The sequence below is a fragment of the Carassius carassius genome, chromosome 9, assembly GCF_963082965.1.
Source record: "Carassius carassius chromosome 9, fCarCar2.1, whole genome shotgun sequence".
Classification (NCBI taxonomy): domain Eukaryota; kingdom Metazoa; phylum Chordata; class Actinopteri; order Cypriniformes; family Cyprinidae; genus Carassius; species Carassius carassius.
In genome coordinates this window covers 21,830,707-21,847,983 of record NC_081763.1, presented here as the reverse complement: position 1 = coordinate 21,847,983, position 17,277 = coordinate 21,830,707, and the positions used below count along the sequence as shown (strand labels likewise).

General features: G+C 37.3%; 2 protein-coding genes across 4 annotated transcripts; one reads left to right on the top strand and one right to left on the bottom strand.

The window, feature by feature from the left end:
• Positions 1-59: 59 nt before the first annotated feature.
• On the top strand, positions 60-11,475 carry LOC132149302 (max-like protein X). Of its 3 annotated transcripts, none has more exons than XM_059558430.1 (8): positions 60-176; positions 7,308-7,347; positions 7,589-7,678; positions 8,067-8,176; positions 9,076-9,178; positions 9,270-9,369; positions 9,578-9,779; positions 10,233-11,475. In XM_059558430.1, exons 1-8 carry the CDS (start codon positions 84-86, stop codon positions 10,287-10,289), a joined length of 795 nt encoding a protein of 264 aa, XP_059414413.1. In that variant the 5' UTR covers positions 60-83; the 3' UTR covers positions 10,290-11,475. The 3 variants fall into 3 exon arrangements, with proteins under 3 accessions (XP_059414413.1, XP_059414414.1, XP_059414412.1); XM_059558431.1 differs by having other exon boundaries at positions 69-176; positions 7,311-7,347; XM_059558429.1 differs by having other exon boundaries at positions 69-178; positions 7,295-7,347.
• LOC132149303 (homologous-pairing protein 2 homolog) lies at positions 11,422-16,069 on the bottom strand. The gene is made up of 8 exons (XM_059558432.1): positions 15,918-16,069; positions 15,664-15,764; positions 15,345-15,434; positions 15,132-15,243; positions 14,889-15,034; positions 14,479-14,532; positions 12,306-12,365; positions 11,422-11,682 (listed from the first exon to the last, which is right to left on the bottom strand). Exons 1-8 carry the CDS (start codon positions 15,937-15,939, stop codon positions 11,626-11,628), a joined length of 642 nt encoding a protein of 213 aa, XP_059414415.1. The 5' UTR covers positions 15,940-16,069; the 3' UTR covers positions 11,422-11,625.
• Positions 16,070-17,277: the final 1,208 nt, after the last annotated feature.

The following is a 17,277-nucleotide window of genomic DNA, read 5'->3' as shown; positions in this document are numbered from 1 at the left end:
GAGTTAATCGGAATTCACAGTCTTCATTAGTTAGCAGAAAGAGCGACAGAGTGGAGGATGAGTCTCTAGAGGTCAGACAGATAATGGCCAGTAGGGGGCGCAGCTCGTACCATCCCGTCATTGTTTATTGCAAAATGACGGAAAACAGCGCGTCGCCGGAGGATCCCTGGCTCAAAGTAAGGAAAAATATTCAGTTATAGATGATCCGGTGATTTTAAACAGCCATATCCTCTCAAATCGCCCTCGTAAAGTGTGTTACTGTTTATCTGTGTAGGTCTGCAGTGGTTGGTTTCACTTTCTAGCTCAGCTGGCTAACGTTAACGTTAGTTGCAAGGTTCAGCAAGTCAAAAGAACAATTACCCATACTTCCCACATTATCGTGGCCTTAAATTGCAGTGTTTTTTAGTGGTAAATTAGACAACAATTCACTACAGAAACGCGGCCGAAAACGGTTCTGCGCTTAAACGGACTTATTTATGTTGTTAATGTTAGAATGTAAGCTATAACAGGCGTGTAAGACTTGAATCCGCTAAGCTAACTTGCTTGTTCGCTTCATTGACTCTTTCTGGTTGTTTCAAAACGTTTTTAAACTGCCTCACTAGACTAGACAGAATTATCGGGCATCGAAAACGAGTCGACTCCCTAGAGGACGGGATTCGATTCAAGTGACAGATGTTGCCCCAAAATACTGCCAAGACAGCAAGACTCACTGGCTCTCTTTGTTTGTGCCTTTTTATATTTATGCTGATATTCCAGTGCATTCAGACTTACTGCCGCATTCATATGCAACGAATAAAATAAATAATAAAATGTGGTCGCTCAGAGTTTGGAGACACATTATGCTTTTATGCTATTATGCTATTATGGTTTTAGAAAATTTGGCAAGCGTCCCCTCTGTAAAACCACCATCCCCCTTACCATCCCCTTTAGATTAATAATGTTGTGCATAATGTAAAACTTATCAGACAAATTAAGTATTAATATTCTCTACGTATAATAATTTATTAAACTGAATAACGGTATTAACGAGCTGCAAGCTCACGAGTGTTTTAGTCATTTTTCGCGCAAAATGTTTCAAGAACAACTTCACACGTTCTTTATAAATAAGACAGCACAATAAGGTATGATATTAACCTGATTACAGTTTAAAAACATTCTTTGACATAACTTTATTCTGCTGATATGCGAGACTGCAAGCACGAGGGATGCGTCCCATTCAGAGTCATTATGATCGGCCTGCTCTAGCACTCCTGTTATTATGAAGCAGGGGCGTAGTCAGACCAGCTGTTGTTCTCACAAAGATTTGTGACTGACGCCGGCGACTAACTGCACCTGTTTCAGAATATCTAATTTAAATAACGAATTAACAAATAATAATAAAAAAAACTCAAACATGACATTTCTGAATACAGTTATATATATATATATATATATATATATATATATAGGGGAGAGCGGGGTCGAAAGTAACGTGGGACGAAAGTAACAAAGCGATGTTCTCTGAGCCTCTTTCTGCATTTGCATTCCCAGCTATGACAGCATATTCAGCATGCAATCCTTGACGGAGCTGAGAAATATCACGTGATTTCCTCATCATTTCCCGCAGTTAGGTCGGTAAAACTGTTTTCGAGTACAAAAAGTAAATTATTGAAGCGGTAATTTTTTTAAATTAGTCGTGTTGTTTTTCTTGTTTCATGTGTCACAGTAATGATCAATATACAGGTTATTTAGTGCTTTAACACATCCTAAAGTTTGCATTATCAAAGTTTTTTAGTATAAAATTAAATTGAGTTTAAATGTCAGGAGTTCCTGTTGGGACGAAAGTAACGATTGTTACTTTTGTCCCGCTACAGTGACAAAAAGTATTTATTTTGTTCCAGTGCATGCTATATTGTGACTTTCTGCATCTTGCATCATTTCTTACAAATGTTTATGTCATATTATACCAAAAGAACATGTCTGAGTGAGGGTCAGAAAGACAGACAGAGGTCTGGTTTTATCCAAATGTTTTTGAGAGGGCGTTTCTGGACATAGAGGAACATCACTCTCTGGGCAGCTGCTACATCGCATTTATATTTAGGTTTTAGCCATATCTTAACCTTTACACCTCCACCTATGAATTTGCAGTGTTTCCAGATGTTTTAATGCACATTTTCAATTTATTCATAAAAACAACTGGATGGAAACATAAATAGGCCTAGTGTTACATTATGTAGAGGTTTTTTTTATTATGCTAATGTAATTACATTTTTATATTGTACATTCTGTTGAATAATTTTTTTTTTAATAAAAATACATTGAAATTGACAATAAAAAAATACAGTCAGGTTTTGAGACATGTGATGAGACTTAAATTTAAAATGAAAATATGAAGATGTAATTTAATATTTTTTTTGCAAAGATAAAGGACAAAATATGTTAGCAGTTACATATTAACAAGGTCACAATCAGGTATACTTAAGAAAAATAAGAGTAACATAAAAAAATCTAGCTTATATTGTTGTGTTACTTTCGTCCCAACCGATGGGGTCGAAAGTAACAATGTGCAACTTATGTTCAAAGTGAAATTATACTGAAGTCTTGGTATTGATAGATCACACTTCTGAGTTACTGGCCACAGCAGAAACATATCTCTGTCTACAACATGATCTTTTAAAATGATGTTTTTTCTGAAAAATGGTACTTTCGCCCCTGCTCTCCCCTATATATATAAAATAGTGTATATATATATATATATATATATATATATATATATATATATATATATATATATATATATATATATATATATACACTATTTATTATTATATGTTATTAAGGTTACTTCTATTATTAAATTAATATTACAATTAATTTGCCCCGCAATAATTTCTTAGATACTCGCCGCAAAAACCGATGCGCTGCGAGGTAGGCTATTACTACTCATTGATTATTTAAAAAAAAAAAGATTTTTCAGATCATGTTTATTATATCATTAATTATAGACCTATAATTACAATTATTAACACTGAAATCGTCAGTGAAAATTAAGAGCAGCTTAATTTCAAGCACTGACCTTCAAAAAAAAAAAAAAAAGTTTAACACAACATAGACCTATGTGTCTTCTCTCTCTCTTTCTCTTCAGTAGCCTATTGACGGCCACAAGAGAAATATTGAGTAGGCTAAATTAAAACCGTTATACACCGTTATCAGCATATGAAGATTCGTACATCTCGTCGTCTCTGAGGGTGTACTCACACTCAGAGACGACCCCCGCTGGCTAATATTCTGCCGAATAATTCATTTATAATTTACTTTGTGCTTTGATTTTCCCACGCGTGTATCAGAGAATGATTGCGGAGGCAGCTGACGTTAATTAAATAATTAGCAGCTTTATAGCAAATTTTTCCTGTTCATCATAGTAAGAACCAGCCATTATAAACCTAAATATACTTGATTGAATTAAAATATAAAATAAAAAAGAAAAGAGTAGTGTAGTAGTAGCAGTAATAGAATATGTTTGCGGTCGTAATGATGACAGTAGCGCACACAGAAACAGTCGCTGCATCCGAAAACTTAGGCAGGTGACTTACTGCCTCGCTGTCGTATCAGGCAATGACTTTGTTTTTGCACGAAGACACCTCACGAAACTGATTTTGGACAGGCTTCTGAGGCAGTGTAATGGTTTAATGATCTACAGCAAAATATATAGAGCTTTGGTGATAACCAAGTGGATATTTCATTACTGCAATATTGATTTCTCGATAGAAATGACATCAAAAGTGGAAAACGATGATCAGAAACATACATTTACACACAAACTGACCACCGACCACAACTTTCAGACGCCATCTTTATTTTTTTGCTTAACTCTCACAGAATGTAACACTAAGGATTGTGGGATATCAAAGGCAGCGAAGGATACATCTATGCTGCCTTCAAAAATCGGCCAGATGAAGGCATCTCAGGAGACAGGAAGTGAAGCTAACATTGAATTCGGAGGTGTCTTGATGCCTCACAATCTTGGAATGCGTCCCTTCAAAGGCAGCATTTTTCAGTTTTCGGATGCAGCCAGTATCTGTTCCGTGTTCCGGCACGGGTATCGCTCACACTGCATGCCCGGCCCACCACTTCCAACCGGGTCGGGGATGGCTAAACGAACCGCGGAACGCTCACACTAGTCAAATGCGCTCGAGTACGGTTCAAAGAGGCCTATTGTGGGTACACCCTGAGAGAATATGCGGCTTCAGATGCGGAAACCTATAACAGCTGATGAGTTTTTACCTTTTACTGTCACTTTCTGGTGAACTGACTGAGATACAAGGAGTGGACTAGTTCACTTCCAGAACAAAAATTCACAGATAATATAGGCATACTCACCCCCTTGTCATCCAAGATGTTCATGTCTTTCTTTCTTCAGCCATAAAGAAAATATGTTTTTTGAGGAAAACATTTCAGGATTTCTCTCCATATAATGGACTTCTATGCTGTCACTGAGTTTGAACTTCCCAAATGTAGTTTAAATAAGCTTTAAAGGGCTCTAAACATCCCAGCAGAGGTAGAAGGGTCTTAGCAAAACGAAAAGCAGAAGTTAAATGCTTGTCTTGTCTAGCTCTGCAGTGAACTTTTGTGTTTTGTGGTGTTACAAGATTTTCAACTTTCTAGTTCATTGGTTTCAGTGGGCGGGGCCACATGAATATTCATGAGTTTCCCGGACATGCACGTGGAGGTGAAACTGAGAATTTCAGTTCAGGCTCACTGCATCTCAACAGGTTTAATGCTATATATATATATATATATATATATATATATGTTGCTGAAGTTTGCTGAGCCTTATCTTAACATTACACAAATAATGCCTGCAATCATTCAGTCGGGGACGACTGCACGAAATGATAAACAAATGTAGTTTGTGCAACGCCGTAAATATATATATATACTGTATGTATACTATTTGTATATTTACAGCATTGCACAAACTACATTTGTTTATCATTTCGTGAATATATATTTATATTTTATTTCTCTGGTGTGATGATCTGTGTTTCAACTTCCCGTTCAACATTCTCCATGTTGTCTGGTTATGAATTGTCTTCTAGTTGTAAACTATGATACAATCATAAACTGCTGCAAAAACATATTGCTGAAAGTTCTTTCTTTTTTTCATGTTTCCAATGTAAAACAGTTAAACATTTTTACAAAAAAAAAGTACATTTACCAGTAAAGATTATCACAAAGTTTAAGGTTCCATTTGCACAGTGAAACCAAAAATCCCAGAACACCTGGATGATTACAGCTACACAGGTTTCCAAGATCCAACTATGCAACTATCCAACTAAAGAAATTTATAATGTTTAATGGTTTCCACACTTCATTAAGCAGAACAACCATTTTCAGCTGTGATACTAATCAGAAATGTTTCTTGTGCAACAAATCAGCATATAAGAATGATCCCTGAAAGATAATGAGAAACTGAAGTTGAGATCTGACATCACAGGGGGAAAAATCTTTATTTTAAAGTGTAAATTGTTCTAAATCCTTAGAACAGTGTTGTATCATATCAAAACAAGCGCACTTGTGAACATGTTAATAAAATTATTTTTAACATGAAATTAGTTTCTTATTCCATTCCATAAAATGCAGTGAAGTATTTGTTTTCTTATTTTACAATGTACAAAAAGTAGGCTACTTTTTAATCTTTTGTCCATACAATTTGGTTTAATCCAAAATTGGATTGTGTGTGTGGTTTAAGATTCCCATTCATTTTTGCAAATAGCCTAAGCCTAACAGTTTCAGAGCAAGCACACTATGCAGGACAGATAAAAACCAGCCATAAATACAAGTTTATTTCAGCTGTTGTACTCAAATGATAACAACTAACAACAGACACAGTTTTAATCATTGCAAGCTACAGCACAACGAACTGAAATCAAAGTAAGTTACAACTAGCTTAAGTGCATGTCTGCGATCATTCAAACAGAGACGACTGGATGTGCAAACTAATAAAAACATTATAAACCGTTACTGAATGATGAACAAATGTAGTTTAGGAATGTTGTAAATATATTTACATTTTTTTTAAGTATTTCACTAAACCTGCGGAGATACAAGGAGCGTAAACGGAAATTCTCCGTTCCACGCGCACGTCAAGGAAACTCATGAATATCCATGTGTGATCCGCCCACTGAAACCAAAAATCTCGTAACACCGGTTCATACAGTTTAGGTATGTCAATAGCAATGGGTGCCTATGCTAAAAATCTGCCTATGCCACTGTTATAAAGTGTGGATAAAACAAACAAAAATGAAAACATACGAGAACAAAAGCATTCATTGCATGATGAAGTCTATTTAGAATAAAGTTAGAATGCCTTTATAAATAAAATAATAAAAATATAAATATCCCTGTGATTTTTTTGCTTTATTGTTATCTTTAGTCTATTTAGTTAATCTCGGCATGTGCATGATCGCAAATGTTCTATTCATTTTATACAGCTGCTCAACAGACTATAAGTTAAGTGAGTGAGTTACAGACAAATTTAGTCTTTTTTCCTGTTTTGCAAATTAAATACAAACAAACCTGGAGCAGATCTTCCGTGTGTCTCAGAGCATGCAGTGTTTCTTTCACGAATGAATCTCTTTTTGAAGGAATCAAGTGAGCCAATTATTCAGTGAGCCATTCATAAACAGCCAGTTTGCTTTGATTAATTGAATCAGCCATTTTGAAAGCATTGTTTGATTAAAGGATTCAGTGAATTGTTAATTAAAACAGATTAAAATAGATATTTCAGCACTCAGCAGAATATTAATTATCGTTATTGACAAAAATAAAATACCCCCCAAAATATTCTATAATTTTTTGTCAACACACAAGGGGCATCATTTAGGTCATTTGGCACACAGATGCACAGAGATTGTGTGTGTGTGCTTCCATTGGTTTAACCAACATTGTGAAGACCCCCCCCCCCCTATATATATATAACAGCTCATAAACCATAGATCACTTTATAAAGCTTTTTATTTATTTTATTTAAAAAAAAAAAAGTTTGTAGTCATTTGTAATCACAGGATCCCCTGTCCCACAATCCCCCTTTACATTTTTTACAATTCAATTACTGATTATGTATGCAGATTAAATGTCACCTTTTAAAGGGGTTATTTGGGGCACATCACAGTGGGGCGTTAGAGGTGTCCCAGATAAAGGTAAGGCAGGACAGGTCAGCCTCAGTTTGTGTATGTTTTTGGCTGCTGGTCTCTGGATGTTTAGTCTGGCTGGCTTTGACTGTTCTTGTCTGTCTTTTTTTTACATCACTGGTCACCATGTCTCAGCAGACGGACGGCACCTTCAGCGACAACGGCTTCGATCACAGTGAGTGCCTGAGCTATTAAATATTACTGAAAAACTCAATTACTGTTTTTTTTTTGTCTAGCTTATATGCCAAGACAAAGGTTAGATATGCAGTTATAAAAAATATAATTAACCCAAAGGGTGGACTTGACAAAGCTGAAACTATTTTGTGCTGTCAGATGTTGTAAAAGTAAACCAAAAGTAACCAAAAATGTACACAAGTTTATATATTTATACTTAATACATATGTCCATATCATTAGGTTTCTTTGCCGAGAGTGCTCACAAAGGAAGTTTGGTGTCAAGAGCCAACAGCATTGGATCCACAAGTGCCTCTTCAGTACCAAACACAGGTGATTTACTAATCTCAATTAATCTAATATCAAACATGGCCATTACTTAATAACTTTACTCTAAAATGGTCATCGTTGCCCTGTCATGAAAGAAAAAATTCAGCCGTCTGTTTTCTAAAATGCATGTGTTAGATCTAATTGTGAACAATTAAATCCATGCATTCGTATGCCAGACTCTTCCAAGCATTTAATCCCTGCTCCTGCAGGCTCACAGTCATCTGCCTCTGATGCAAAGAACCAAGTCCATGACCTATATTGTTCTCTTCCTCAATGATGTCACACTACACTATGTCACAATTATAAAAGAAAATATGTGTTGATTATTGCAACTTTAAAGACAGACATCAAGATACAGTCTGCTAACATATGGTTCATCCCTTTGGTTTAGATGATGAAGACAGTGATAACAGACATGAGACGCCCTATAAGGAGTCGTATAAAGACCGGAGAAGACAGGCACACACACAGGCAGAGCAGAAACGCAGAGATGCCATCAAGGTAAGAGTGAGAAGAGCAAATTGTTTTAGGGAAAAGGAAGACTGAAAATATAGAAGCTTACATAAGTGACAGCAATAATCAGTCATAAAAGCACAGTAATTACTTGACTTGATTACATTCAAACTTCAGAATATTCCATTTGTAGTATTACAGTAGGTTATGGTGGTATTCTGGGTGTTAACTTGGGTGCTCTGTGGTTTTCAGTTCAGGGCGGCAGCATTGCAGTTCCATCTGATGCAATGAAATGGAAGTGTCATGAGATGCTTTTTTTTTTTTTTTTTAAATATGTTTAACTTGACATGCTGCAAGATGAAATGTAACTGCCAAAGATGTCTGTATTTTGTTCAATTTAACCATTTCATACTATTTTTAATGAAAAAATTAATAAATAAAAAGCCAAAAAGAAGTAGATTGTCAACATAGGTCTGCACAATTTGTGGGGGGAAATTGCTAATTATTTTTATTAAATATTTTCCCTGATGAAAAATGTTTTTTTTCAGCTTGTTATGCTTGTTTGTAGAGCTGCTCAATTTGGCCAAACACCTTTTTTCAACAATATGGAAATAATAATAATAATAATCCATCGTCAATCTTTAGTTTTGGTGGAAGTAAATAAATTGCCATCACAGGGATCCTTTAAAGCTTCTTTTGCTGACAAAAGCTGGTTTTAGAGCGCTTTTCATTACAAATTTGTGAAATTGGTCAGCACATGTGGTGTTCCCAAATTGCAAGCAACCCAAAACATGCAGAGATGAGTTCATGTGGAGCAGAATTTATTGGGAACTGGGTCACTATGTGATCCTGTAAACACTGGACGGTGTATAAAAGAGAACAGTGCCGTGCTTCTAGCATTCTACTTCTGTCGCTCAAATGTGTCTGTATGGATCTCTGTCCCACAGAAAGGCTATGATGACCTGCAGTCTATAGTGCCTACATGCCTGCAGCAGTCAGACTTTGCTATGGCCACACAGAAGATAAGTAAAGCTACAGTCCTGCAGAAGAGTGAGAACCTTCATTATCTCTTTAGATTTCCTCGTCACATGTCTTTAACTCTGGAATGGAAACGCTTAGTGACTTTGGTGTGTGTTTGCAGCAATCGACTACATTCAGTTTCTCCACAAAGAAAAGAAGAAACAGGAAGAGGATGTTTCCACTCTTAGGAAGGAGGTGATGGCGTTGAAAATTATGAAAACGTGAGTGGTCGGCTATTTAAAGGGGGGCCAAAAACATTTGAACTGCTTAAGTGGACAAATGTAGTTCCACTTATTCCCCTACAGGGTTGTTATCAAAGGGTTTTATCTGACACTGTCTCTCTTCTGCCAAGAAAGATAACACCCTTTAAGAGGAAGATGATTCTTAGATACTGTGTCTCTAATGGACGCTTTGTGGGGTTTGTTTCAGGAACTATGAGCACATTGTGAAGGCCCATCAGAATAACCCTCAGCAGGGCAGCGAGCAGGTTTCAGATCAGGTGAAGTTCAGTGTGTTTCAGAGCATCATGGATTCTCTGTTCCAGTCCTTCAGTGCCTCGGTGTCAGTCAACAGCTTTCAGGAGCTCTCTGCTTGCATCTTCAGCTGGATCGAGGAACACTGCAAGCCCCAGGTAGCATGCATGCACATGCTCATGCATTCAAGACGTTCATACCTGAATTATCTGCTATGTTGCTGTTCTCAGCTTTTTTTTACTCTAAGGTCCACAACAATATTTAAAGGCCTCATGAGTTTTCCAGTTGTTTGTGATTTACTGGATAAGGATTCAGAAGGATTTTATTAATTTACATGGCTTTCTAAGTCTAGCAATTACACTTAAAATGAGGCTATCCAGGTTTTTCCAGACAGTGGGAACCCTGGCACTTCAAATGTATTCATACCAACAAGACAAAACAACCCGGAAATGCATTAAACACGCAAAACGTGCCTTAAAAACAACCAATGTAGACAACCTGATCACTACACAAGAGACAGCAAGCTTCAGTTTTTCAGTCTGTCACATACACAGGCTTAGATAAACACTGACAACTCCCAGACTGACCGTGTTTTTCTGTATTGTTGACAGACGCTGAGAGAGTTTGTGGTGACTGTGCTGCAGCAAGTGAACGGTCAGCTGTACTGAAGCTGTCGATCTGTATGTCTGACGTCTGTCTGTCTCTCAGGCCATTATCTCATTCAAGAACAGTCTCTCTAATGGACCGTGGTGCATTCAAGAACTCTGAAGAGACACAGCAGCGCTGGCTCAAGTATCGACTGATATAGTGTTAATGGCAATGATTCCAATCAAAAAATGTGGAACTGCAATAATTCAGTCAGATCTGTCATTTTCTAGCTAATAATTTGGAAGGTAATAATCTGTTCCAAGATGTTTGCGATTGCATACTCTGTTTCCTTCCACATCTTCAGCTGGTTTAGAAATGAAAGAATGTTTAAGTTCTATTTAGGTGATGTTGTTGAACACACAGATGTGTCTCAATTTGCTGCATGATAAACCAGAAGCTGCCTTTGAATGATTAAGCTTGGTATGTTGCATTCAGTTATCATCTATACCTCATGTTCAAGTCATTTTCCAAAGCACAACTACATTTTCACCTTTTCCGAACAGCCTTAGTGCTGGAAAGGGGAGCCAAAATGTCTAGTTACACTGTGATGTATCACTGTCAGTTGGTTTTTACATCCAAAAACAGCTGTCCCTCATGCTTTAATATAATTAAAGTTAGGCAATGCTGAGCCATCTTTGTTCCTCTTAAGCCACTTTCCTTGGGAAGTGTGTCCAAAGATTGCAGTGTCTATGCACAAATAATAGAAGATAAACCTCTTGTTTGTCATGTTATGTCAGTTGTTGTTCAGCTGCGTGTAGTGCAATCATGTTTTATTCTACATTTATGTTGTATTTTTTTGTGCTGCATAAGCTATCAGTGAAGACACAGTCGCATCCGTGCATGGCAGCAGCTTCACTTGGTGTGACCGCCCAATTCTATTTATATTTTTAATTCATGTTAATCAAGACATAATGAAAATTAGAATCGAAGTCTACTCAGGACACTATTAGGTATTGAGATCTTTTTTTAAATAACAGATGATTGTACAATCAACTGTTTGACCTGTGCTGGAATAAGGGACGTCTTTAGAACTCAAGCCATAAAGTGGAGCGAAATGCCAGCTCACAGAACGAGACTACGTCGTGCTGAACTACTATACTAGACTCTGTGCTTCTGCATTTCTGACTTCAATGGAACAGTCTGGTTGAAATATTTTTGTATCAGTATAATTTTTTTTAATTGAAAAATAAACAATGTTCAAACTTATTTACAGCTTGTTTGTTCTCTCTCGCAACAATTGTATAAATAGGATTCGTTGTTAACAAGAATCCTCTACTTTACTTTCCAACCTTCCCAAAGGTTAGGTGTCCCGGCAACAATGTTGGCGGCATCTGCATTTATTCAGTGAGTCCTCCATCAGATGTTGGGCATTGTCACTTTATAGTCCTCATCTGTTTCAATCCCAGCCTCCTCCTGATTTCAAACACAAGATGTAGAGGAAAGACTCAGTTATGCAACATTGACAATAAAAAAACAAATGAAAAAAAGGTTTTCTGTGAACAGAAATATATATATATTTTTTCTTTTTGTAAGTTGATGAAAAGCTAATAATTGGTAATATCCAATGTAAAATTAAAACTTCAGCTCAGCCTGTGCTGCAATTTTAATGTGCATTTAGTAACCCCACTTGAGCTAAATTCACTTTATTTACAGTCACATGAATTCCAATATTTTTGTGGCCAGAAATTTGCAGCATTTCAATAGCATTAAGGCAAAATTAAACCGTGATCGTCAAAAAGTGAAGACATCAGTATTGTTAGTGTAGTGTAAAAATTACGATTATCATCAAACATTCATTTTACATTACATTTGTAATTTACATCAGTAACATATTTCTTCATTTTTGTGATAAGGGTTGAAACGAGTTAAAAATTCACAATCTATTTACTTGCTTATCATGACGTGAACATGAATCGTGAACAAGCAAATGTGTTGTAATTGAAATTAACGTCAAATATCAAGGGGTACTTCAAGTAAATGTTACTTATAAGGGGATTGGCTGTCAAAAGATAACCATTTCTAATGAAATGACTCACCAGAAACTGTTTCTTGCTCTTTGGGTACCCCTCCAAAATAGCTTCAACCATATCAGTAACCTGCCAGGTAAAGAGATGAATTAAAAGACAAGATCCATCAGCGACCAATTCTCCACACCGCAGACTGAGGACAACTTCACAATGACCGACGCACACTCTTTCTCCTCCTTCTCCCCACTCTCAGAGATGGACGTCTCCAAACTTCTCCTGTCCAATCATCCTACTACTTGTCCACTTGATCCGATCCCCACTCACCTCCTTCAAGCGATCTCTTCTTCAGTCATACCTTCGCTTACTCACGTTATCAACTCTTCTTTTCACTCTGGAACATTTCCCTCAGCATTCAAGCAGGCTCGGGTAAGCCCACTGCTCAAGAAACCATCTCTAAATCCAGCGCTTCTTGAAAACTACAGACCGGTATCCCTTCTTCCATTCATTGCAAAGACACTTGAGCGAGCTGTGTACAACCAGTTTTCTATGTTCCTTGTACAGAACAACCTCCTGGACAGCAACCAATCTGGCTTCAAAAGTGGCCACTCAACTGAGACTGCTCTGCTCTCGGTTACTGAGGCCCTGCGACTAGCAAGAGCAGCTTCAAAATCCTCGGTACTCATCTTACTGGACATTTCTGCTGCTTTTGACACTGTTAATCACCAGATTCTCCTGTCCACCCTCAGAAAGATGGGTATCTCTGGAACAGCACTCCTGTGGGTTAAGTCCTACCTCTCTGACAGATCCTTCAGTGTGTCTTGGAGGGGTGATGTTTCAAAGTCACACCACCTTGCTACTGGGGTTCCTCAAGGCTCAGTACTTGGACCACTTCTCTTCTCAATCTACATGACATCATTAGGATCTGTCATTCAGAAGCATGGCTTTTCTTATCACTGCTACGCTGATGACACCCAACTTTACCTCTCATTCCAACCAGATGACCCGACGGTAGCTGCTCGCATTTCAGCCTGTCTGAGTGACATCTCTAGCTGGATGAATGACAATCACCTTCAGCTTAACATTACGAAGACAGAACTCCTGGTGATTCCAGCTAACCCATTGCTTCATCACAACTTCTCTATACAGCTGGGCTCATCAACCATTACTCCTTCGAGGACAGCTAGAAACCTAGGAGTTGTGATGGATCATCAGTTAAGCTTCACAGACCACATTGCTACAACTACCCGGTCCTGCAGGTTTGCCTTATACAACATTAAGAAGATTAGACCCTTCCTGTCAGAGAAAGCAACCCAACTTCTTGTCCAAGCTCTTGTTCTCTCCAGACTGGACTATTGTAATGCTCTCCTGGCGGGCCTTCCTGCATGTACTGTCAAGCCTCTGCAATTGATCCAGAATGCAGCAGCGAGGGTTGTCTTCAATGAGCCAAAAAAAGCTCACGTTACTCCTCTCCTCATCAGGTTACACTGGCTACCAGTAGCTGCTCGCATCAAATTCAAGGTACTGATGCTAGCCTACAAGACGACCACTGGCACGGCACCAACTTACCTAAACTCATTGGTTAAATCTTATGTGCCCTCCAGAAGTTTGCGCTCTGCAAGTGATAGACGCCTTGTGGTACCATCCCAAAGAAGTTCAAAATCACTCTCAAGGACCTTTTCCTGGACTGTGCCCAGCTGGTGGAATGACCTCTCAATCTCAATTCGTACAGCTGAGTCTTTACTCATTTTCAAGAAACGGCTAAAGACTCATCTTTTTCGCCTGCACTTAACCAACTAACACTAGCACTTTTTCTTTTCTTGTCTTTTAATTAAAAAAAGAAAAAAAAAAAAACTACCTATGCGTTCTATACTAGACTAACTGAGACTTGTCATGGCACTTGTATACTGTTGTTGTTCCCTTGTTGACCTGACTGCTTCTATTGTTCTCATTTGTAAGTCGCTTTGGATAAAAGCGTCTGCTAAATGATTAAATGTAAATGTAAAAGCTGCACTTGGTTCTTTTCATATCATGACTTAATAAATATAGTGCAAAAAATATAATGTGCAAGAGCTGTTTCCATTCATACAAAAATAAACCATGGTGTTGAGGACACAAAGATAAATCTGAAATGAATGCATTCTCATAAAGGCATGCCTTACAGCTGTATCATTTAAAATAAGCTGACATTTTGTCTCCTGGGCAGAATCTGAAGTTGTGAATAAATGTTTTTACGGATCATTACCAGTCTTTTCCTCTTCCTCCACTCCTTCACATAAGTCTCTCTCTCCTTGTAAACCTGAGGGGCAAGAAATACATTTGTCAGCAACATAAACAAGCATAATGTACTACTGACTGCCCCAGGACAGCCACATTAAATGTATAAACTTCACCTAATGAATCAAACATATTCCAGAGATGCTAGAATATAAGTCTTTTTGCATTGCTTACAAAAAGCAATTTAATGTACAGGGCTCAACAGTAAGAATGGCCCATGGGCAGTGTGGGAGAGATTCATGTCGGTGGATGAACGGTCATTTATTCAACATTACATTTTGTGTTCATTAATCATGCACAGGGCTGGTAAACGTTAACACTTGGTTTTGGTGCCAGGATAAAAAAAAAAAAATTTCAAAGAATGCAGTGATTTCGAACCTTCTGCCTCTCCTCAGGGGTCACATGGTTTTTAGCGGACTTGATTTCCTCCAGCCTCTCTCTGTACCCAGAGCACTCCGCCTGCAGCTCCTGGATCTGTGCCTTCATCTCCGCTGTGGTTAATGAGCTGTTCAGCTCCTTCAGTTCTGACGACAAAACCATGAACTTTCTATCAAATACAAACACTCTGTGCACAAGTTCAACCAACATATCTTTACCCAGCAGTGCATGCTGAGTGCACACCTGTATCCAGCTGCCTGCAGCTCTGTGATATGGTCTGTACTTCATTGCCGATTTCCGCAATACGAGCATCCATCTTCTTAAGTTCAGCATCACTCACATCCGCAAACTGAGACTGAAGAGATTGAAAGGCTGATTAACCAACACCACCGGTTCTCTTAATATTAAAAGCAAATCATCTCCATCCGATTATATTAAATGAGGAATCAGATCAACCTGATCTGCAAAGTAGATCTTCTGCTTCCCATAGACTTTCTCTTGAATTTTTCCCTCCTGGGCCAGCTGCTCCATTGCTTTGACCACAGCCTGCGTAAGTTACGTGCAGAGAAAATAAAGGCGTTTAACATCATAAAACCAATCCATATAATACACTCTGTATACAAACTGTAATATTAAATGATCACATTTAACGCAAACGGCGAGAACCTCAAAGAGCTCTTGTAAGTTCACTTTCTTAGCTCCTGGACATTACTGGACGTCAAAGCTGAACTGGTCGAAAGTGTTAAATAATCTTACATGTAATGTTGCTATTTACCGTTTTACCCAGACCACACTGCTTCTGTAGGTTTGTAAAGACATCCTGAGCACTGAAGGGTCTGTTTTTCACATTCAGGTAAGCGAGGATCTGAGCGACCCCTGAGTGTGACACGAAGGAGGAAATCTGATGCAGTAAGTTGTAACTTTACAGCTGATTATTGTATTGTAGCGTTGTGCATTATCATTTATGAAATCACAAGCAAACGAAGGCATAACATGTCCACTAGTGTAAGAAAAAGAAGCATCGCGTACCTGCACTGTCTTTTTTGCTCATTGTTTGTTCCGTGTAGGTCTGCACTCCTCTGTTGTTTACCTCCTCCGTCAGCTTTCGCGCGCCGAGTTGAATTGTGGGACTACCGGTGACGACGCTACGCACGTCATCTTGGAAACGCCATTCTGGTGTGTGTTGAATTCTCTGGTTATGAATATGTTTATTTTTGTGAACTAAACGATGTTAAGCTTAGTTAAGCTTATTTAAGAAATCAAACATCTACAACATTGTATCATTATTATTAAAGCATGACCTTTGTTAATGTAAGTCTTACATTTTTTGTTTGCTTTTTAGACAATAACAGTCTTTTTTTATTGTATAATATCACTTTACCGGTAAAAAAAAATTAATGTAGGATTTTTTATTATTATTGATTTTGCTGTTTATAATATTTCTAAATGAGTTAAAACAACTGGGAAGAATCATAAAAAGCATGTAAAAAGGTTTTTTTTTAATTATTATTATTGTAATTTGAGAAAACGTGCATTTGTGAAATATATATATAATTTATTTGGTCAATGGGTCAAACTAAATTAAATGTATTCAACAACTAATAAAAAAAAATCACACTTTTTACTTAAAGAATACATATTCATTCAGCTCTTTATTGTCTTGCACATCAAAATTGATCAAAAATCAATTACAGAGAATGTAAGAGGGAAATAGTTCTGTACAGAAATAAGACACTGCAGAATCCAGCTATAGAAAGATTCCTGTAAAATGCACACACAATGAGAGAAAAGATGAGTGATTCTGTATTTTGCATTCTCCTCAACATGGCAGACTGATAACTGATTTATGTGTGAATCACTAACATCAACACAACATCAATAGATGATGCTGGGCATATTTTCTTTCAATGTATAAACTACCACATTGTCCTATTTTAATTGCTGGTGACTTTTATTGTAATGGAGCACAAAAGGTGAATGGACAGGGTAAAATGGCCAGATAATTTTCCTACTGAATGGTAATCACACTGACACACTTAAAAATAAAAAAAATTCTGGTCATGCTTTTTTTTTTTTTTTTGAAAGAAATATGGACAGTTTATCAAATCAAATCAATCTATATTTATAAAAAAGGGTGTCCATATAAATAGCAAAGTATTATTAATAATAGTTTTAATAACTACAATCATAAAAATACAGGGAAAATAAAAAGCTTTCCAATCTGTAAACTTACTATGCATTAAACTTCAATCATTTTTAAAGAATCTATCCCACAAATGTAACGTTTAATACATGAACTACCTGAAAAAAATTAAAAACCTTTAACACAGCAATCATCCAAAAAATACCATCAGCAATTCAAAACCTTAGGGCTCACAACAAAGCAAAA